The 22,895-nt window shown below is 38.6% G+C and overlaps 1 protein-coding gene across 1 annotated transcript in view; it reads left to right on the forward strand.

Annotated features, from left to right (window-relative positions):
- Positions 1 to 1,717: 1,717 nt before the first annotated feature.
- The window catches only part of LOC100567906 (prosaposin), a 31,575-nt gene continuing 10,397 nt past the window's right edge, over positions 1,718 to 22,895 (forward strand). The window contains exons 1-7 of the mRNA XM_008106634.3: positions 1,718 to 1,905; positions 14,953 to 15,086; positions 16,324 to 16,398; positions 17,569 to 17,694; positions 18,513 to 18,707; positions 21,065 to 21,208; positions 21,567 to 21,623. Coding sequence (XP_008104841.1) covers positions 1,857 to 1,905; positions 14,953 to 15,086; positions 16,324 to 16,398; positions 17,569 to 17,694; positions 18,513 to 18,707; positions 21,065 to 21,208; positions 21,567 to 21,623 — 780 coding nt within the window. The 5' untranslated portion in view covers positions 1,718 to 1,856. The remainder of the gene's footprint in view (positions 1,906 to 14,952; positions 15,087 to 16,323; positions 16,399 to 17,568; positions 17,695 to 18,512; positions 18,708 to 21,064; positions 21,209 to 21,566; positions 21,624 to 22,895) is intronic.

A 22,895-nucleotide genomic window follows, 5' to 3' on the forward strand; every position in this document is an offset into this window, starting at 1 on the left:
CCGGATGCGGCCCTCCGAGGTCATTTACCTGGCCCCCGCCCTCAGTTTTATAATATAATATATTGTATATACATATAATATTGATAATAATATTATAATGTAATACAATATAACACTAATAATAATACCATATAATAATATTAATTATGTATTCTATGTTACAAATAATATTACTAATAATATTACAGTATAGTGGTATAGTTCAATATAGTAATATATAATGCTAATATTGTGCTATGCTAATAATATAATACAGTAGAGTCTCACTTATCCAAGCCTCGCTTATCCAAGCCTCTGGATAATCCAAGCCATTTTTGTAGTCAATGTTTTCAATATATCGTGATTTTGGTGCTAAATTCGTAAATACAGTAATTACATCATAACATTGCTGCGTATTGAACTACCTTTTCTGTCCAATTTGTTGTATAACAGGATGTTTTGGTGCTTAATTTGTAAAATCATAACCTAATTGGATGTTTAATAGGCTTTTCCTTAATCCCTCCTTATTATCCAAGTTATTCACTTATCCAAGCTTCTGCCGGCCCGTTTAGCTTGGATAAGTGAGACTCTACTGTATATTGTATGTACATATAATTTGTAAGCCACTCTGAGTCCCCTTTGGGGTGAGAAAGGTGTGATACAAATGTAGTAAATAAATGCAGTAAATAAATAAATAATAAATAAATACATTTTAGACTTAGGCTCGCCCAAAGTCTGAAATGACTTAAAGGTACACAACAACAACAACAACAACAACAATCCTAATTAACTTGACTATCTCATTGGCCAGAAGCAGGAGCACACTTCCCATTGAAATCCTGATAAATGTATGTTGTGTTAAAATTGTTTTTATTTTTAAATATTGTATTGTTCTTTCATTGTTCTTCTTGTTGTTGTTTTTGCACTACAAATAAGACATGTGCAGTGTGCATCGGAATTTGTTTGTATTTTTTTTTCAAATGATAATCCGGCCCCTCAACAGTCTGAAGGATTGTGGACCGGCCCTCGGATTAAAAAGTTTGAAGACCCCTGATGTAGACTATCTGCTTTGAACTGGATTGTATAGGGCAGTGTAGACTCAATCCAAAACTTTGATAATTTGGATTATATGGCAGTGGAGATCCAGCCATATCCTACAAACACCTGGTATTCCTTGGGATTTCCCAGACGAGTACAAGCCAGGGCTGACTGACCTTGCTTAGGGCCCTTTCACACAGCCATATAACCCAGGATATCAAGGCAGAAAATCCCACAATACTTGCTTTGAACTGGTTGCCTGAAGCCCCTTCCACACAGCTGAATAAAATCCCACATGATCTGCTTTGAACTGGGAGATATGGCAGTGTGGACTCAGATAACCCAGTTCAAAGCAGATATTGTGGGATTTTATTCAGCTGTGTGGAAAGGACCCAAGTACTGCTTGCATATAAAGTACAGTTTCTGTCCCTGTTCCCTTCTCTTTTCCCCAGTCAGATAAGCCATGACACAACCAGTTCCTTCTCTGCCTTGAGGTGAATCAGTGTCAGCAGACCTCTCTGGGGTGGGGCGGGGCAGGGCAGGGGGGTGAGGCACGCATGCGCACAGCGACAATCGCTCCGCAAGCGGGCTCGGGGTGACATTTTTTCCTTTCTCTTTCCGCGCTACTGAGTCTGCGCAACAGCTCCCCCCCCCTCGCTCCCTCCCCCCCTCCCGCTTTCAAATAAACAGGGTGAGGGAGGTTTAGCCTCGCGCGGCTACCGGTCTCCCCACTGCGCAGGCGCGGCTAGCTGGGTCGCCCACCGGCCTCAGTTATATAGGCGGTCAGTCAGCTGACGCTCCCGCATTGCAGACGGCGCAGCCTGAGAGAAAAGACCGAAATGCGGTGCTTCATTGTTTCCGTGCTCCTCCTTGGCTCTCTGGCGGCGGGTAAGGAAGGCTTTGCTTCCCTGAGGGGAAGAAGAAATGAGGGAGAGGCCCTTGGCGGAGCTGGGCCCGTCCTTGTAGTGGAATTGGGGCAAAGGACGAGGAGGGAGCCCGGGTTGGAGGCCTGAGGCAGCTCCCGAGCACAGCAGAAGGAAGAACTCCGAAATGCACCTATTATTGTTGTTGTTATTGCAAATAAAATTTACAAAGTCCCTTCCCTTTTCTTTGTGGCAGCCATTACAGCCCCCCCCCCCTTTCTTTGGTCCCTTCCACACAGCTGAATAAAATCCCATACTGTCTGCTTTGAACTGGAATCTATGACAGTGTGGACTTAGATGACCCAGTTCAAAGCAGATATGGTGGGATTTTCTGCCTCGATATTCTGGGTTATATGGCTGTGTGGAAGGGCCCTTTGCCTTTTTGCCTCCCCCCCCCCCCCCAGTCAGGTTTTTTAAAAAGAAAGCTTCTCTGGCTTTCTCTTTAAGACCTATTTTCAGTATTTTCACCGTTTTAAATTGTTTTAAGGGATTTTAATTGACTGTTTGTTTGTTTTTAAAATCAGTTTTGATATTTGGGTTGATTTTAAACTGCACTTTTTGAGACGTTGTGAGCCATTTTACATCTCCATTGAGATAAAAATTGGGATATCATTGTTTTTATACAGTGATGCCTCGGGGGTGGGGGGGAGGTGGTGGGGGGTGGTGGTATTCATTTCATTTTTTAAAATTCTAAAGTACCGAACTAAAAACATGCCAAAGGCCCTTCCAGACAGGCCCTATATGTGAGGATCCCAGGTTTTCTGTTTATCCCAGGTTATTTGACAGTGCAGACTCATATCATCCAGTTTAAAGCAGAAACCCTGGGATCAGATTCTGGAATATAGGGCCCTAAGAGTTACAGGGCCCTTCCACACAGCTATATAACCCAGAATATCAAGGCAGAAAATCTCACAATATCTGCTTTGAACTGTGTTATCTGAGTCCACACTGCCATATATTCAGAAAATATGGGAAGGGGCCCCTGTGTGGAAGGGGCCACGGAGAACAAGAACAATACAGTACTCCTCCCCTATAAAGTTAAATAACACCCAAAGTTTTTCTTAATATGTAAAACTAGATTACAACAACTAATGAAACTATATCTAAAGCAGTTATCCTAACCTATACAAATCTAAACACATAACAAGAACTAATCTACGAGCCTTACATTCATTGCCTGTTGGTTATTATTTATTTATTAGCACTTTTCTCCCATGATGGAACTCAAAGCAGCATACAGCATGTAAAATCAAGACAATTACAAACAAAAAATATGAACATGAATCTCAACAAATGAGAAACTAATAATGTAAGACATTAAAACATGAACTGTTGACAACTAGCATAAAATTAGCATAGCAATATAAATTAAAAACATGTGAGTTAAAACTCATGTAATGCCATATTCCTCTATGCCGTGAAGCAAACCAATTGCACTTTTTTTCTACTCCCTTAAAATAGCATTATATATCAGCAATACCTCAGGTTTTTTTGTCCCTGCTGTAATCGCCTCCTTTCTTCAGGCACCCTTTTTCTCTCTCCAGAAAATAGAATTGGTATCTCTTCTTCACACACACATACTGAAATACATATTTATGGTTCTCTTGCACAGTTACGGCCTTGGAGACATGCTTGTTTATTGGGTGTGCCTCCTTCCCCCTCTCAACACACACACAGAGAGGATAAAAGGCAGCTGACTGGCCATTCGTGTCATGGCTACCCTCTGAATCCATATCTTGGTGATTTCCTTTCCCCCCTCACCCCTCCTTTTTCCATCCCGAGAGAGAGAGAGAGAGAGAGAGAGAGAGAGAGAGGGGGGGGGGAGGGGGGAATAAATGGCAGTTTTGACTATACACATTCATAGGGGTTCTTAGTACTATGGATCCACAGTATACTTTCTCTTCCTTTACACCTGTAAAGGAAAGGAAAGTGTGTATCCATAGCATAAAAGTCTGCATGGTAGAAAGTTGGACTGGATGGTCCTTGGGGTCCCTTCCATGCTTCTGTAGGCAGCCATGGCTTTTATTATTTATTTATTTTATTTATTTATTTAATTAATTTATATACCACTCTTCTCCCCCAGGGGCCAGAATATGGTTTAAATGGTAACCCACATTTCCGTGTTTCTTCTCAACATCTGGTGCTGAGTGCAAGGTTGCCAGACCTTCCCCTGCACCATAGGCATCTGTTTTGTTTTGTATCTGGCCACACAAATGGAGAGGAACACTATACCAGTCCTCTTGCTCTCTCTGTCTTTTTATTAATAATTATTAATAATTTATATTTGTATATTTATTTTACATTTAAATATTAAATTATTTAATTATTTAGCCATGTAAGACCTAATTATATGATTAAGAAGGTTGGTGACTATGTTAAACTTATCTTATGTTCTCAATATACACCATTAACATTTAAAAAGTAAATTCGACTTCTTCCTACCCACTCTGTTATAAGAGGAAAAAAACTTGACCCCATCTCATTACTCAAATAAATATGGTCCTGTTAATATCTTATGAACTTCTTTGTTTCTGTCTTGCATTCTTATGCATCTTAGGCTCTCTGATGTGGGGGTTGGCATTTGTTTTCTGGTAACAGTAACTGGCACTCTGTTTGTCCCTGATTGCTATAACTATGGGCCCTTCTACACTGAGATATAATTCAGAATATCAAGGCAGATAATCCAGTTCAAAGCAGATAATGTGGATTTTATACAGCTGTGTAGAAGGGGACTAATCCCTTTTTTTTGTTGGAAACTTTGTGGCTACCTGATAGCTCTCAGAGAGGTACCAGTTCATCGGCTATTGTTTGGAGTAGCACTTCTCTACTCTGCTCTGTTTATGGAATTACCATTTAATAATAATAATAATAAAACTTTATTTATACCCCGCCACTATCTCCCCACGGGGACTCGGGGCAGCTCACATGGGGCAAGGCCCGACCAGCATAATTTACAAAAACTACAGCATAAATACATTGCACAATATACAAAAAACAAAACACAGTAAGACAATAAAACAGGAGTTAATACAGCGGTAGTAATATCAATCAGCCACCAAGTACAATTCAGTCGACTTCATTGGTAGTGGGGGGGGGGGGGGACATTTATTAGTCATTGTTGACAGATCTGTTAGTAGTTTTTTTTTGTCTTCCTTAAATCTGTGTATTCCTTTTTAGAATGTGGCCCAGACTTTCCTTAGCCTTATTATTTTCAACTTAATTCATAGTATTTGCAGACTGAAATGAGCCACTAGCTCCTCTGTATGGACTACAAAAAACAGGTCCTGCTTGCAATTCAGAAGTATAAAAATTACAAATGTCTAAGACAAAATCCAAAATAGATAAGTAAGACCTTTGAGATATGTAACCATCATTTATTGTGAAACTCCTTTTAAAGGTACCTGAATGAAGATGATCAGCGCTGGTGACTCTAGACCACAGCTGCATTAACATATGGCCCTTTAGGTATTTTGGACTTCAGCTCCTAGAATTCCTGACTTTTGGGCAAGCTGGCTAGGACTTCTGGAAGTTGGGAGTCCCAAACACCTAGAAGGCTACAGGTTGCGCAAGCCTTTTGTAGGTCAGTGGTTCCCAACCTTTGGTCCTCCAGGTATTTTTGGTTTCAGCTCCCACAATTTCTAACAGCTGGTGAGCTGGCTGGGATTTCTGAGAATTGAAGTCCAAAACAACTGGAGGACCAAAGGTTGGGAGACACAACTCTAGATCAGAGTTTCTCAAACGATGCTCCTCCAGATGTTTTGGACTTAAGTTCCCATAATTCCTAACAGCTTGTATTTCTGGGAGCTAAAGTCCAAAACATCTGGAGAAAACAGTTTAAAAAACACTGTTCTAGATTAATGAAATTGGTGGGATGGTGCAAGAATTGGGGAAAGGGAGACACTTTAGCAAGAAATAATAGAATACTTGCTTCCATCCAAATGCCATTCTGAATGAAGTGAACCCAGATATATTTGAAACCATAGGCAGGTTACTTCCAGCTGTAATAAACCATTTACTGGACAGATCCCTTGGGTTTTTGGGTTTTTTTGAAGTCTTGCTTCTAAATGCAGCTACCAAATTTGAGGTAGTTCTGAAGTTAGATGTAGCCTCAGCTTCGTGACTCCTCATAACAGCACCTTAATCATAGATTTTAAGTAGACAAAGAAGCAACCTATTATGTACAAGCAGGATTTGTCCTGTATGTTTACTTCGGGTTTCTGTGAGCAAGCTATTTCATTGTCTTGCTTATAAAAATCAGGAGAGAACGGATATAATTTCCACAATACATAGTTGAGTTAATTCCATAGTTCTTTGGGTGAAATTTCTATCTTATTAAATTGGTTATATATCTGTTAAACAGTTGATTCTTTGAAGTTAATGCACTGATTGAATTACATGCAGCCCTTCACATTCTTAGGAGTTAGGGGTGGAGAGAACTAATGTGAACAATCTAGACATCTCCAGGACCCTCTTGAGGTAGCAAGGGGCCATTGAGGGTAGATAGGGTGCTACTGTCACTACCATCTTGCTGCTCCTTACTGCAGCCTTCTTGCCTCCCTCTCCTGCAGCAGGGGTGCACATGAAGGCACCAGGCACAGTGAAAGGAAGGAGGATGACTGGACAAGTGCAGAGGAGGCCTCAAGGTTTTCACAGGAAACTGAACCTTTTCCCTTCTGCTTCTGCTTGTTGCTGCTTTGATTTTCCTTGCTTGCTCAACTCTTTCTCTATCAAGATGGAGGCAGCAGGCATCAGAGGAAGAATGGCCTATTGATTTTGATCCAGCTGCTGTCCCAGATTCCTTCCCTCTTCTGCACCTAACACCTCCACATGCACCCTGGTAGTGGAAGAGAGACAAGGAGGGCTGTTGGGCAGAGAGAGGGGCAGGAAGGCCAAGTAATGCCCCCAAGTCTGAGGTTGCAGCTGAGGGTGAGACCAGCAGAGGAGTGAGGGAAAAGACCCAGATTCCTGCACACCTCTTGTGGCCTCCCCACTGACTGCCCTGTCCCAAGTGCCTCCCAAAGTCCACAGAACATCTGGCTTTGGAAGTAGTTGCCAAGGGAGATAGCTGGTGCTCTACCCCCCTCGAGCACCACACAGCTGCATCAGCCTTGAGGAAGATGGAATGATCCCCTGGCCAATGCCTCCCAAAACTTACAGAACTACCACCTTCAGAGACAGTTGGTGGTACCTGTGGTGATCTCTTGTGCCCCCCCCTCATCAAACCCAAGGCAGTTGGGTGAATGTGAATGTGGTGGCTTGGGGTTCAGGATAGAAGGGAAGAAACTTCAAAGGGGCAGTGGCAAAACCTGTGAATAATCAAATCTACAAATATGCCAAGAATGTGACGGGCCAGGTGTGTATCTTTTCTTGCACTTTTTTCTGGTATTGTTTGGAACCAGGGCAGACATATGGTCAGGGACAGTTCGTATTTATCATGAGATGGAGAATCTGCAGGAGAGTAGAAAGAAAAGAGTCACATGCCACCTTTTGTTTTCAAATCACCCACAGGATATTTAAGCAACCATTAGCAGTGTTTGGTATGGACATAAACTGAAGAAGAGTTGCCTAATTTTATTTAGAATAGCTTCAAGTTCTGACAACTCAGTTTTATGTTGTGCTTGGAGAAAATATGTGTGACCTGTTTTCCTATGTAGTCCCACTATGTGAGCAAAACTTGGTTGCATCAGAAGACTGGCAGTAGATTATATGTACTCTGTGCACTGAATTCTATAATTTAGTTGCTTTAGGCTGTGAATTTAGGCAGCTCCAGGAGTCTTAGTTAGATACATATATGTGAAAGGGGGTGAGGTCTTTTTAACAGAAAGGGCCTCCTGTATTTAACCTTGGAAAGTTCATGTTCAGACAACTTGCCTTCTCTAGCTAATACACTCTGTTCCTGCGACCCTCTTTTTTCACACATGCTCAGAAGGCAGTATAGCAGATTAATTCTGTTAGGACAGTGCTGCCAGATCTCCAGGAGGCTTTTTGAGCATGTGCAAATGACATATAGGATTTAGGACCTGGAAAAAACGTATTAGAGATAGAGAGGACGAGGAATAAGGATGAGTGTTGCAGAGCATGGTAATTGACCACTTAAAGCAGATTATATAATCCTATGTTTGAGGATTTGGGGAATGTAAACAGCCACTGCCCTTCCATTACATTTGCCTCTATATTTGGTGGGTTACATCTTTGCAGTTTTACTGACCCACAGAGGCAACCCCCCCCCCCCCCCCAGTTTGAATTTTCTAATCACAATTTAGTATTAAATTTGCCAGGATAGGGCTACCCCATTTGCCACAGGGAAAAGCAATGCTTTTGTCAGATTTCCCATTTCCAATATTTATCTGCCATGTGTACCTGATTGGATCTCTTGCTGTCATCTGCGCAGTAGCATTCTTAACATGCTTTTTGGATAGTGCTCTCATAAAGAACTGGATTCAAGAGAAAAGAAAAAATTCTGCTTAGTCACACAGGTGGATGACCTAGCTATGTGTATTATATTGTAACATTATAGCAATGCCTGAAATCATGGGGGTTTTAGGGATTCTGGGGGGAGAAATTCTGGGGGGGGGACACTGCTAACTAGTTGATTAAATATGGATGTTTACGTACTTCCCTTTAGTTGAACATTTGCTGAAAGTATATGTCAGCTATTAGAGGTGATTTTGATTAGAAATATTTTTGTCCTGTAGGAACTGAGTTGCTGACACATAAGCCATTTTGAGTTCTCTGCTAATCTTTCTGCCTTCCTCATTAATTATCTCACTATATTGGACTCTGGGAGCTTCTAGCTCAAAAACAGCTACAGTACATTGAAAATAGTTAATGCATCCTTTCAATTCTGAAACAAATTTCTAAAGAATTAATTATCATTCTGTTACAGAACCAGTTGTTTCCTAATCATGCTGTTTCAGTCTCTGTGTAACAGGTGAAACAACAATGCTAACCATCACATAACATAGGAATAGACCTTCCTGTTACTGTGTCTCACAGATAAAACATTGGCTCTATCCGCTGTTCTAATTCAGTTTGGAGTATTATCTGGACTAGAACCTTCTTGTAAAAGCTGATATAAAAATGAATGCAATTATTCTGTATTTTTAGAGAAGCCATCTTGCTTGTATCTATAACCTTAATTCAGGTTTCAATTAGGTTCTAATCAATGTTATATATTGTGTATTGAAGCATGTGAAAGCTTCACTACAAGTACAGTAGAGTCTCACTTATCCAACATAAACAGGCCAGCAGAACATTGGATATGCGAATATGTTGGATAATAAGGAGAGATTAAGGAGAAGCCTATTAAACATCAAATTAGGTTATGATTTTACAAATTAAGCACCAAAACATCATGTTATATAAATTTGACAGAAAAAGTAGTTCAGTATGCAGTAATGCCATGTAGTAAATACTGTATTTATGAATTTAGAACCAAAATATCATGATGTATTGAAAACATTGACTACAAAAATGCGTTGGATAATCCAGAACGTTGGATAAGCGAATGTTGGATAAGTGAGACCCTACTGTAGATGAAGTATACTTCAAGTTTTGGCCTCTAGAGGGTACTTCTAGCCTTCATTAAAAGGTAACCAGGTTTCCCCATTTGATTTGTGTTTGCAGTCTAAGGTAGTCTGTGTAATAACCATATACTTTCGTAGAGTCATATTGACTTGGAGTACAAAAACTTTATTCTGTCATTACTAAGAGAGCTGTGTTAGATCAAATCAAGGGCTGATCTAATCCAGTATCCCCTCAGTAATAATGGATTCCTATAGGAAAGCGCTGAGCAGAAGTTAAATGAGTTGGCCTTGTTTTTCTCTGTTAGAACTGAAATCAGGTACAAAATAGTGACTCAATGATGTGAACATTGAACAGGGTGAATCCCTGCACAAATGTATCCCATGAATTTGCTTACCAGCAAAGCTTGTAAACAAACACATACCTGGACTTTCCCCCCGGGCTGTATATGTTTTAGCAACCTAATTTAGAACAGATGAAAATATTTGTTCACTTTTGGGAGTTGGAAATCCTTGCTGGTCTACTGTAGATAACCTAGGCTTAAACACTTACAGTAAGTCTCAGTTTATTTTTGGTCACCCTTGCTGGGACTGTATTAAATTTTTCCGTTTGAAACCCATTTCAGTCTGAGAATTTTTTTGTGGCGTCTTTCTGCCTAATAAATTTGTATGCAACCCTGTTGTATAAAAATCAATAATTTACTGAATAATCATTTGCAACTTTTTCTGAAGTATAACTGAAGCATTTTCTCCGGAGTCCACAATAAACACTTCACATTTTTGCTAACAGATTTGTGTAAATGTCTAGGTGGCATTAAGAAACTTTTTTCGGTTGCCAAATTTTTCATGGCCCTAATATTATGCTAGGAGGACTCCATTTGGGGTTGGGACCCTCAGTTTGAGAAGCAGTGCTTTTGAAATACTTTGAAATTAAACATAACCTGTAACCTCATCTTTTTTTTACCCCAACTTAAAACATCATCTGAATGCTGCTTTTTTTTTTTACAAAATAAAAGTATAGGAATGATCACATCAGGAGTTAATATTGAAAAACCTTAATTTTTTCTTAGAATCATAGAATAGTAGAGTTGGAAGAGACCTCATGGGCCATCCAGTCCAAGCCCCTGCCAAGAAGCAGGAAATCGCATTCAAAGCACCCCCGACAGATCCAGCCTCTGTTTGAAAGCCTCCAAAGAAGGAGCCTCCACCACAGTCCGGGGAAGAGAGTTCCACTGCTGAACAGCCCTCACTGTGAGGAAGTTCTTCCTAATGTTCAGGTGGAATCTCCTTTCCTGTAGTTTGAAGCCATTGTTCTGTGTCCTAGTCTGCAGGGCAGCAGAAAACAAGCTTGCTCCCTCCTCCCTATGACTTTCCCTCACATATTTGTACATGGCTATCATGTCTCCTCTCAGCCTTCTCTTCTGCAGGCTAAACATGCCCAGTTCTTTAAGCCTCTCCTCATAGGGCTTGTTCTCCAGACATTTGATCATTTTAGTTGCCCTCCTCTGGACGCTTTCCAGCTTATCAACATCTCCCTTCAACTGCGGTGTCCAGAATTGGACGCGGTATTCCAGGTGTGGTCTGACCAAGGCAGAGTAGAGGGGGAGCATGACTTCCCTGGATCTAGACGCTATACCCCTATTGATGCAGGCCAGAATCCCGTTGGCTTTCTTAGCAGCCGCATCACACTGCTGGCTCATGTTTAACTTGTTGTCTTCTTCAGTTTTTAATAATACAAGTGCATGGGGTTGGGAATAGGCATATATGAATAAAATTTAAGGATAGCACATGAGGAAGGAATGAGCCAGTCTCCTAAAGAGGTCATATAAAGGCATGCTGTTGCTTGCCACGTGAAAAAGTTCCTTTTTGCATAGGAATTTGATGAGACCTATAGATTTGGAAATGTGGTTTTTAAAATGAAGCTGCAGAACACAATCCATTACAGCAAAATTGACTCAGGGTCCATCTACACTGTAAATGTAGTTTTTGACACTACAGTAGAGTCTCACTTATCCAACATAAACGGGCCGGCAGAATGTTGGATAAGCGAAAATGTTGGATAATGAGGGATTAAGGAAAAGCCTATTAAACGTCACATTGCATTATGATTTTACAAATTAAGCACCAAAACATCATGTTTTACAACAAATCGACAGAAAAAGCAGTTCAGCACACAGTGATGTTATGTAGTAATTACTGTATTTACGAATTTAGCACCAAAACATCGCAATGTATTGGAAACATTGATTACAAAAACATGGACTACTAAAAGGCAAACCGTTGGATAATCCAGAATATTGGATAAGCGAAGGTTGGATAAGTGGAATTCTACTGTTCTTGAACTGCTATGGTTCAGTACTATGGAATCATAGGAAATGTAGTTTTACATAGTCTTTAGCCTTTGCTGCCAAAGCTTATATAGCTTTGAGCCATATCAGTTAAAGTGGTGTCAAACTGCATTAAGTCTACAGTGTAGCTGCAGACTTAGAAGTGTGAGGTGCTATTTATATTTGACAATATGGGGAGCATGCAAAAGGATACACAAGGAAACATATGCAAGGATAATTCTAGTAGACATTGATGATGTGCAGTGTGCTTGCATTAATGTTTAGAAGCTGGTTTAATGGGCCTTCTTAGTAAATGTAAGATTACAGTTGGTAATCCATTGGGATATCAATTGAATACATTAAGTCTCATTGATCTAAGTACTGTAGATTACATCTTTAATTTCTTTACCACAGGCTGAGCATCCCTTCTTCAGAATTTCAGAATCTGAGATTGTCCCCATGCATGGCTGAAATAATGAAACCTTTGCTTTCTGGTGGTTCAGTGTACACAAACTGGACAAAATAATTACAAATATTGTGCAGAATTACTTTCAGGCAATGTATATAACATATATATGGAACAAATAAATTTCTTGCTGAGATTTGGATTCAATTTCTAAAATTATGCATTAGATACATGCATGCAAATATGGGTATTCTAAAATCTAAAATAAATCTAGTCCCAGGTATTCTGAATAAGAGATATTCAACCTATATATTACACTTTAGAGTACAAAGGAAAAAACACCATATGATGTAGAACCTGAGCCAAAATTGAGTGTACAATCCATGAAACGAATTGCTTTGGCTAATGCCTTTATAATGTGGTTATTACAGGAAACAATAAGTGCCTGGATCCAGAATTTGAGATAATAGATCTGAGGAATGTATCTGTCAACTGCATTTGTAACATCAGTAAATGTATTGCTAGGAATCTGAAAACGTAAAGTGTTATGAGCCCAAACCTCCCCCCCCTTCATTAATTTGCATCTGAAGCCTGAATTCTAATGTCACGAATAATGTAAATTGTAGCTGTTATTTGTTTATTTCTATTCAGCTTTTCTCCCAGATTGGGACTCAAAGCAGCAAACAACATGTAAACAAAAACATTAGAACCATAAAAATAAACATAGTCATCAGTACATTCAGGCTCTAGATCAGTGGTGGTGAACCTATGGCACTCTGTGGGCCTGTTGTGTGGCGAAGGTGATTTCTGTGGTGGAGTTGGAGAGGAGCTAGGTTGGAGGGGAGCATAGCTCACAGGGTGGCATAACTGGAGGGGATGAGAGTGCTTGGGCCACAGTACAGACTTTGCAGTGCCAGCCCTGTACATGCCACTGGCCCTGCCTTGTTTCCCGCTAGAAGCTCATCTGTAATGGAGCTATTGGAATTTCAAGAAAGCTCTCTAACTGGAAAAAAATAAATTCTATGACCTGCATGAAACAATTGAGAAGATAGAAGGATAACAAACAACAGCAGGGTTCTGAAAATGAAATCCTTAACATGTGGAATTCTCTGCCAAATAATTTTTAGTCAATGAAAGCACTTGGGATTGCTTTCCTTACATTGTTTGGATCATCTTATGCTTGTGAGAAGCTGTTTTCAGTTTTGAATTACATCAAATCTGACACCACAAAAAGACTAAAAGATACCTAAGTACTACATGTTTTGCTCTGAAACATAAAAGGTTTGAGCCAATGTTAGGCAAATTATCAGCATGCATAAAACAGCAACAATCACATGAATTGTTTAAGAGCATGCTAAACGCAAACTTTTACCTTTCAACAAAAAGTTGTTTGCATCATTGAAAGCTCTGTTATTGTGTTTTTATTTTAAGATAAAGAAATGCTAATGTATGATTTGTTTTTTCTAAATGAAATCCTCAGGTTAAATTGCCATGTTGGCACTTTGTGATAAATAGGTGGGTTTTTGGGTTGTAGTTTGGACACTCGGTCTCTAAAAGGTTTGCTGTCATTGCTCGATCATCACTGAGGTCCTTAGGCCCCTAAGACCATTTGAAGACTTGGTTTTGGGGCTCACAAATTCCAGATGTTTTGGCATATAGTTCTATGTTGCCTAGCTCTGAGCAGCTATTTTTGTAGCCCTAAAGCCATTGTTTTAGAAAAAGTTTCACTTACCCAAGGGCTGATATTTTGCCAGATGCATTACTCAGATTACCTTGTTACATGCAGGGATTGGCATAATGGCATACTTGAAGGTCATAAATGTCTTGTAGTTATCTGCAATTGAAAGTTCATTAGTCACAAACACCTCAATGTTGCAATGGTAGTGTCTTAATTGATGCTTGACAATCTCCCAGGCTGAGGTGATGTACGTGAAGTTTTTTTTTTCTGTGTCAGGAGCAACCTGAGTCGCTTCTGGTGTGAGAAAATTGGCCATCTGCAAGGACGTTGCCCAGGGGACGCCCGGATGTTTTGATGTTTTTACCATCCTTGTGGGAGGCTTCTCTCATGTCCCCGCATGGAGCTGGAGCTGATAGAGGGAGCTCATCCGCGCTTGAAGTTATTCTGTTTTCTTCAGCAATAGAAAACAGTATTACTTCTAGTCTCAAGTAATGATTGCTACGTAAGCTAGACCACTGCTGCTTAAACTGTAGGTCCTAACCCCAGATGAGTTCCCCTTGGTTCAATGATGGGGTCTCAAAAATTTTGGCAGCAGTAAAATGTTTCTGAACATCACCTAGTGCCTGTCTTAAACATTTATACAAATCTGTTAGTAACAGTGTGCAGAGTTTCTAGTGAACTCTGCCGAAAATGCTTTATCTGTCCTTCATAAAAGGGGAAATATACCTATATATCCGAGGTTATGTAAAAATTTATTCAGTGGAAAAGGAAAAGTTTAAGGAGCTCTGACCTAGACAATAAAACAGTAATGATATTGCTCAGTTTTGAGTCTTGGATGTAGGAGACTTAAAGCACTATTAATTAGTTATAGTAATATTAAGCAGAAACCACTACTGTGAGGTTTTGCAAGAGAACTGCTCAGTTTGGTGCATGGCATACAGTTGTGGCTTTCTATGGCATATTTAAATAGCAGTAACTTCCTTCTACAGTATTGTACTTGTTCCATTGTAAATTTGAGATTTTCTCATTGCCTTTGGAGTTAACTAAATTATCTAATATTTTCTAATTCTTCTGACAGCATTGTCAAGTCCTCTCCTCCTGCAGAAGGACTGTACGAAAGGTCCTGAGGTATGGTGTCGAAACGTGCAAACTGCATCTCATTGCAATGCAATTAAACATTGTCGACAGACTGTCTGGAACAAGCCTACAGTGGTAAGTTGAACTGACCATAAAATGGATGTGAACAACTAGAATTTAAACTAGGCTCAGATTTTATGGTAGATTTGCATACTCTGCCATTCATACTTCTGAATGACATTTAGGAATAGTTTTAGGAAGTATTTAGCAACATTTTTTATTCTTAAAACATTTAAATAATTTATTTTTTTACTGCATTTGAAGTTTATATAAAGCTATCAGATGATTTTGCTAAAGTGTGATCTCCAGGATTATAATCTTCTCATAATTCCAATGATGTCTTCCCTTTGTGAAATAACCAGTAATTGGAAAACTTCCAGCTGTTACCTATGATTAAAAGTTGGAACTGGTTTAAGGTTTGTCCTTGCAACATCAAAAACAACTTCTATTAAAGGTTGCCAAGGGTGAATCTATACTAACCAACTATACCAAGGCTGATCCAGTGTGGTGTTTGCTGGATCGGACCCAGGATGAGTCAGACAGGCACACCTCTGGCCAATGTAGAAGTGGGAAGGAGTCCCAACTGCCCAGCAATGACAAGTGCAGTTTTACAGGGCTGGATGGCCACCCTTACCATGCCAACCATCCCTGTGTGTTGCGGCAGTCTGGCCTGCCAGCCAGCCATTAGCTGCAGTTACGTTAAACCAGTGGGGGAAGGGTGGTGAGGAAGAATCCCCCTCCTATCCCCCCTCCCTTCTCCAATACCCTTGGTGCTTCAGCAGACAGATAGGATCCATGCTTTGGCAAGAGACTGCCACAACACAGAGGTCATGAGGGTACAATAAGTGTCATCTTACATTCCTAGGCTGCCAGATCATAGGAAACAGGATGGCAGTGAGGACAACTGTGGCTGGTTTTATTCTGGAACTGATCCAACCATCCAGACAGGCCCAAAGTCAGAGGAATACTTCAAATTATGGGCCAGGATTTGGACTATCCTCTAACTTTGGTTAACGCAGGGCAAGGCCGGGGTAGGTGACCTTGCCCCGCCTTATGCCATACCATTTGGCTTTGCTGTTCATTATAGATGTGACCCTTGTCTACTGACTGGCTCCCTTCTTCAGACCTCTTGAGCCTTCATCATACATCCTGGAAACTTCCAACAGTGCTGTTTCTTCTGTAGAACATGACAGGACATGTAGCTTATTACAGTTAACTGTGATGCCCTTTTTAGGGGAGATCAACACTACCATATCATTAGGAAGTAATATTTTTGTAACTTTTTGAAATTAAAAATGTCCTTTCTTCTCAGAAAAGCATCCCTTGTGATTTGTGTAAAGAAATCGTAGCTGTAGCTGGAAAGGTCTTGAAAGACAATGCCACTGAGGTAAGATGGTGATTTTCTGAAAGGTGCCTATTTAGTCAAGTATTTTAATTGAGATCTGTAGATAATGTGTTAACATAGAGAAAATTTCGATTCATATCCATAGTATAGTAGAGTCTTGCTTCCATATGTATTTAAGTGTTTTAATATGCAATATAATGTATACTCAGACACACACAACAATCCTACTTTAGTGGGGCTATACCAAATTTTATTTGTAGATTTTCTTTGGTAATAAAGTCTTCTAGCTTTTCTTGACAGTTTTTCATCACCTTGCCCTGATGGAAATGTATAGTTCAGGTGCAAAAAATACATTTATAGAACATGTGATTTAAAAGTGAACATTGTTCCTAATAAGGAGAATTTAAAAGTTCTTAATTGCTGAAATGTAATGTGATCAGTGAACTAATTGCTGAATAATTTCTTTCTTATATATCAGTTGCTATGTGCCTTTAGTAAGTAATATTTCAAAACATTTTTAATAGGAAAAACTTGAAAAGCTTTGAAATCATTCAAGCCCTGGGGGAAAGCTGTTGATTTTGAACATCTTTTTCAGTTCTGGTTTCATTTTTTTGTATTTGTGATAAATAGAAGTTTGTTATTGCATGAAGTTTTGAGATGGGTCTACACTTGTATATAAATTAAAAATTAAATGTAATTGTATTTGGTAATTTCTACCTGTATATAATCAAAGACTTCAGTATTATTGTGATTAGTGATATTGAGAGATTATATAATGTTACGTAAATTTCTAAAATTCCTCTGCAATACCTTGTGGAAAATTAAGAGATGTCCAGAATTCTGCTTAAGAAATAGAATTGCATTGCTTCACTCTCTGAAACATTAATGATTTTTTTTCCTTTTCAAAGAGATAGCCATGTTAATTTGTTTCAATATAAAAAGGAGGGGGAAATCTAGTAGCATTTTTAAAGACTTAATGTATTTCTGGATTTAAATCCACTTCAGAAGTGGACAAAACTATCAGTGCATATAAAGAAGTTAATTTGAAATCCATGGAAATTCATGCTAAAACAAATCAATATTAAAAGTGCCACTTGATCTCACCCCCCCCCCCCTTTTAGGAATAATTAAGACTTTTTCTCCGAATATAAAAATAGACAAATCTTTCCTTAACTGTTCATTCCTTAACAGTCTCCCTATCTTCTGCCATAGGATGAAATATATGCCTACTTGACTAAGGCCTGTGAATTCCTTCCTGATTCAGGCCTTGTAGCTCAGTGCAAGGAAATGGTGGAAGCTTACTTACCAAACATTCTGGATATGATCAAGGAGGAGCTTGTACGTAGCAATTCATAATATTGTATTAATAAAAAAACGATTTTATGACACTATGTAACAAAAATTGGAAAATTTTCTGTTCCTGGTTTGAAAGTGTTATTTCCTGTTTAATTGTGGTGGCAATTACTTTGAAAGTAGTTGTTATAACCAGAAACTTCTTTTTGGGGACTGCCACAACCTATGTTGAGACTCTCTGAGATATTCATTGAAAAACTATAGCAAAATGTGCTATAGGATGTCCCGCAAAAACAAAGTAAGTAGTAAGTAAGTAAGTAAGTAAGTAAAAGTTTATTTGTATACCGCCCTCTCTCCCGAAAGGGACTCATGGCGGTTTCCAATATAAAATCAGCATAAAACATTGTACAATAAAACACTGAAAACACTATAAAACACTATAAGAATTAAAAAAAAAAACAAAACATAACAATTGACTAAAACAATCACAAAGTTTTTGTAGTTTAATAAACTTTTTCCATGTTTTTTATAATAGAACCAATTAGGAAATATTTATAACCCAGGAACAAAAGTTGTGTTACATAGTATAATCAGAGTAAATTGGAAAAATTGTCTTGCTAGTTTATATTTGCTTAATCTAATTTTCAGACCTCTTGGAATTTGGCCTCCAAGTATGTTTTTATAGCAAGGGCTAGGAGGACCAAGGTATTTGGCTTTGGGAAAAGTAGTTGTGGGGAAGAGAAAATCGTATAGTTATCTAGTCACAGTTGGAGTTTTGGAAAATCTGACACATTTTGTTTAGTTGATGTTTCCTCTACCGCTGAGAAAGAGGTATGAGCACTTTATTGTCTCTTAATCTTTAGGATAATCCTGAAGTTGTATGCAGTTCACTGACATTGTGTCAGTCCCTTCAAAAGCATTTGGCCGAAATAAAACTGCAGAAACAGCTTCAGACTAACAAGATCCCTGAACTAGACTTCTCTGAACTGGCGTCTCCTTTCATGGCTAATGTGCCACTTCTCCTTTACCCCCAGGACAAACCTAAGCAAAAATCTCAGGTGAGAATATAGCATTTTAATTGCATTGAGGTTGTACAATAAAGGGTTACTGTGCACAGAATATTTTGTTTAGGAATTAAAATACATTCCTATAAAATGATAGGATTATTTGGTCACATCACTGCTGAAAACAGCTGTTAGGTACACAGTTGAAGATTCTTCAAAACTACACTGATTTATTAGTCCTTAGAAGCAATGCAGTACACACTGTGTCTGGATACTGATGTTTATTGTTGTATAATCTTTTGTCATTATTATTATGTTTATTTATACCCTGCTTTTTTCTCCACAAGGAAATTCAAAGCGGCATACATTAAAAGCATTTCAGTACAATTTAAAATCTACAAATATATAAACATTAAAACAGAATTAAATATCATGGGTATTTAAAAAATCAGTAAAAACATATGGAAACTAAATCAACATATGCTGCACATGTTCTATCTGGAGATCATCCTGTAGTGAGCAGGAGGTTGGACCTGATGCCCCATGAGGCCCCTTGACTAGGATTATGTGTTATTATTCTATATTACTAAAAATCCTTAGATACTCTGTGTGTTTTTATACTAGGTAGCGCAAAATGGGGAAAAAAAGAATATTCGTCTAAACTTTATAATTCATTCTTATTAAGAAGGAGGCAGGAATTCTAGGGAGTCTGGAACAACTAAATATATTTGAGATAACTAAAAAGAAGAAAGTTGCTTGAGTGGATTCAGACCAGGGATGCACACACACACACACACACACACACACACTGATTGCATGGTTATTTCTGACCCAGTCAGAAATTAATGACATCACTTTGATTCACAAAATTGCCCAACATAGGGGAAGGACAGGGGAATCCTATTGCTACGTTTCTTTAGTGGCCTTGATATCAATCTTTTAGTTTGGCTGTAAAAGGAGCCGTTTCTGGGTGCAAAATAGGTGTTTCATGTGGCCTGTTTCATCCTTCTCCCACCCCTGACTAGCCTGATGTTGAAGGGTCACCACAGGGCATCAGAGGTACTGTATTTTCTTTAAGAGGAATGAGAGGCCCTTATACAGCAGGAAAAAACTTTTAACCGAAGCTAGCTAGATTGCTTGATGAAAGACAGCATATTGCTCTTTAGTTGTCTTGAACACCAGTTTTCATTATCCTCGTGGACTGGGATCATGTGTGTTATAATCCAGGACATCTGGGAGGTACTCAAAAGGCCAACACTTGCCTTGGAAATTCAGGTAAAAGTGTTCAGTTGCATATTGAAAAAATTAAAGGGTTGTTTGTATTTTCTAATACGAAGGTCTGCATCACGTATGATACATATTTCAACTGCAATCAATAATAATAATAATAATAATAATAATAATAATATTAATAATAATAATAACAACAACTTTATTTGTATTCTGCTCTACCTCCCCAAAAGGACTCAGGGCGGTTTCCAACATAGATAAGACATTCAATTACCAACACAAAAACATACAACGCAACCATAATAAAACATCAACATAATTCTCCTTTTATTTCCTTTTAATTCTGATCAATAGATGTTGATGAAATTTTTGGTACTTTACAAATATTAATTGATGCAGAAACCTTGTAGCTCTTCTTTTCTTTGGAGTAGAAAAACATTAAATTGATAGTAGTACAATTGGACTAAATGTAGGAGGAGGAAGTAAGGACAAATTCAGTGCCAAAATCATAATGAAAAATGAAGACTGCTTTGGAGTGCAAGAAAATAAAAATTAAATCTCAGCCATGTAGTATTTTGTGAGATTGCTTGAGACTAAATTTACGTATTTTTATGTTAAGCATCACTTCAGCAGGGTAATGTGACAATGCTTTAAAAAAATTAAATTGCCTTGTTTGGGTATTTCAACTGGTAGAATAATAATGGTGCCTGAATACACTAAATGCACCAAACCCCATCTAATCTTGGAAGCTAGGCATCATCAGCCCCAGTTAGTACTTGGATGGGAGATTGCCAACAAATACCAGGCGGTTTAGGCTGTATTTCAGAAGAAGGAACTGCCAAAACCACTTCAGTATTTCTTGCATGAAAAATCCTATGAAATTTGTGAAGTTGCCAAAAGTCGGCAGGCAACTTGAAGGCACATATACACAACTTCTGGAACAGAGATCACTAATGAAGTAGTATAAGAGAAAAAGTGGTATTGATCAGAATGTCACTTCACTTGCATCATGGTGTAAGTAAGTTGTTGGCTGTGAATAATTTTTATCAGAAGTCTTTTATCAGATGACTTGCTATTGAGTGGTGCTCTTTGAAACAGCACTTTTCTTCAATATTGTTCTACTAATATAGACAGTTAAGAATATAGAATAAAGCTAGTTTTTCTTGCTTTTTTCCTTGTAGGAAGGTGGGGATGTGTGCAAAGATTGTGTTCAGCTAATAACTGATATTCAGGAAGCTGTGAAAAGCAATGCAACATTTGTGAATTCTCTGATTGAACATGCCGTGGAGGAGTGTGAACGCTTGGGCCCAGCCTTTGTGGATACGGTAATTGAACAGATTGTATTACTATCTTTATCAGTGGAAATGTATGGAACATTAAGGTAAAAACAATATATTTGTGAAGCCCGAGAACTTCAATAGTGAGACTTGCATAAGAGTCTCACTGAGTCATGAATGCACAAACACAGCTTTCTGTGAAGTGAAAATAAGAAATGGAACTGTGTATGAATTTTGAACACATTGGATGAAATAGTGGGTTTATGAATTCAGATTACAAAAGTGGGCACTTGACTACTTCTGAGAATAGTAGAGTTCAGTGGCATAAATAATGAGATAGTATGGATAGAGCGTAATGGTGCTTGGTATTTTGACACATCTCAAATCCTTTTCCTTCCTTTAATAGTGCAAGTCCTACATCTCCCAGTATTCAGACTTGGCTATCCAGATGATGATGCATATGGTAAGTAAGATGGATATTAATTACCATTCAGTATTCTTATTCTGATGAGCAATTTCTGATTTAAGATCTGTGCCATCAGAAATTGTTTAAGAAGTGTCCTAAACTTAAATAAAGGAAAGCTAAAAAGGTTTAATTGAATTCCTAGAATGCAAGACTAAACCTAAGGTTCTTGTACCAGAATATTTGACTTGAAGGCTCATTTGAGATGCATATCCAATCACCAATAAACATTTCTGTCTGAATCCAGGTTTAGGTAATCAATGCTGGGTTTCCGTCTGGTGACAAGAATAAATTTTACTCATTATACCAGCTATACTATAAATTAAAAGTATTGAGTTCTCTATCCTTATCTACACTAGCATTTAAACATTTAGAAATGAATAAATACATGCAGAATTTGAGCTAAAACAAATGAATCTGTCTGACCCTACACAAGGCTTAGTGCTTGTGACAATTCTGTGTGCCATGCCGCTGTTTGATTGTTTTCCTTGTTAACTGTTTTGTTTTCCTTTCTCTCCATTCTGTCAACAGCAGGAGCAGGTATGTGAGATGCTTGCTTGTGGTGGTGCACTGCTTTCCCCCCAAACCCTTAAAGGCTGTAGATCAATCTCTTTCTTGTTTAGTTGGTAGATGTTATGTGACCCAGTTCAGCTTTGACAGATTCAAGGGAAATTTACTAGCTTTGAAAAGGATTATTTCCCAATGCCACTTGGGCTTTTATCTTAATTGATATGTATCAATATTACCAACTCATTTCTGGCAATTTCTGACTCTGAAATTCAATTGATTAAAATTAACTTTCAGAGGGCCATATGGAACCTATGTATCTTACCTTATAGTTTAACATATTTCGGAAGGTTTTTGGCATGCCCCAAATATGACTTGGGAACAGCTGCTGGATTCTTGAAGACCTTGTGCCTGTCATAGTTTTTAGTTGGCAATAAACATTGCATGTGTTCAGTGCTGGCTCTAGTAGTGACTGTGACTATAGCACTTCCCATTAACAGAGAACATATGAGGTGGGATGGAATGGGGAACGGAAAGCTTTTTTTCTTTTCTAACTTAAGAGTGTGCTAAACTTCTTTCTGGCATATTTGCTGTTGCATGAGGATTTCATGGGGAACTGCTTTAAAATGCTAAAGTGATATGCCTTACATGAAATGCAGCGGCTCACTACACAAGGAAAAATGCATGTTGTATCCTGATGTGAAATAGTAATGGAAGAAAATAACGAGTCTGTCTAGTGACAGGAGGAAGGAAGGGCTGGACATT

This window comes from Anolis carolinensis, chromosome 3 (assembly GCF_035594765.1).
Source record: "Anolis carolinensis isolate JA03-04 chromosome 3, rAnoCar3.1.pri, whole genome shotgun sequence".
NCBI classification, from domain to species: Eukaryota; Metazoa; Chordata; class Lepidosauria; order Squamata; family Dactyloidae; genus Anolis; species Anolis carolinensis.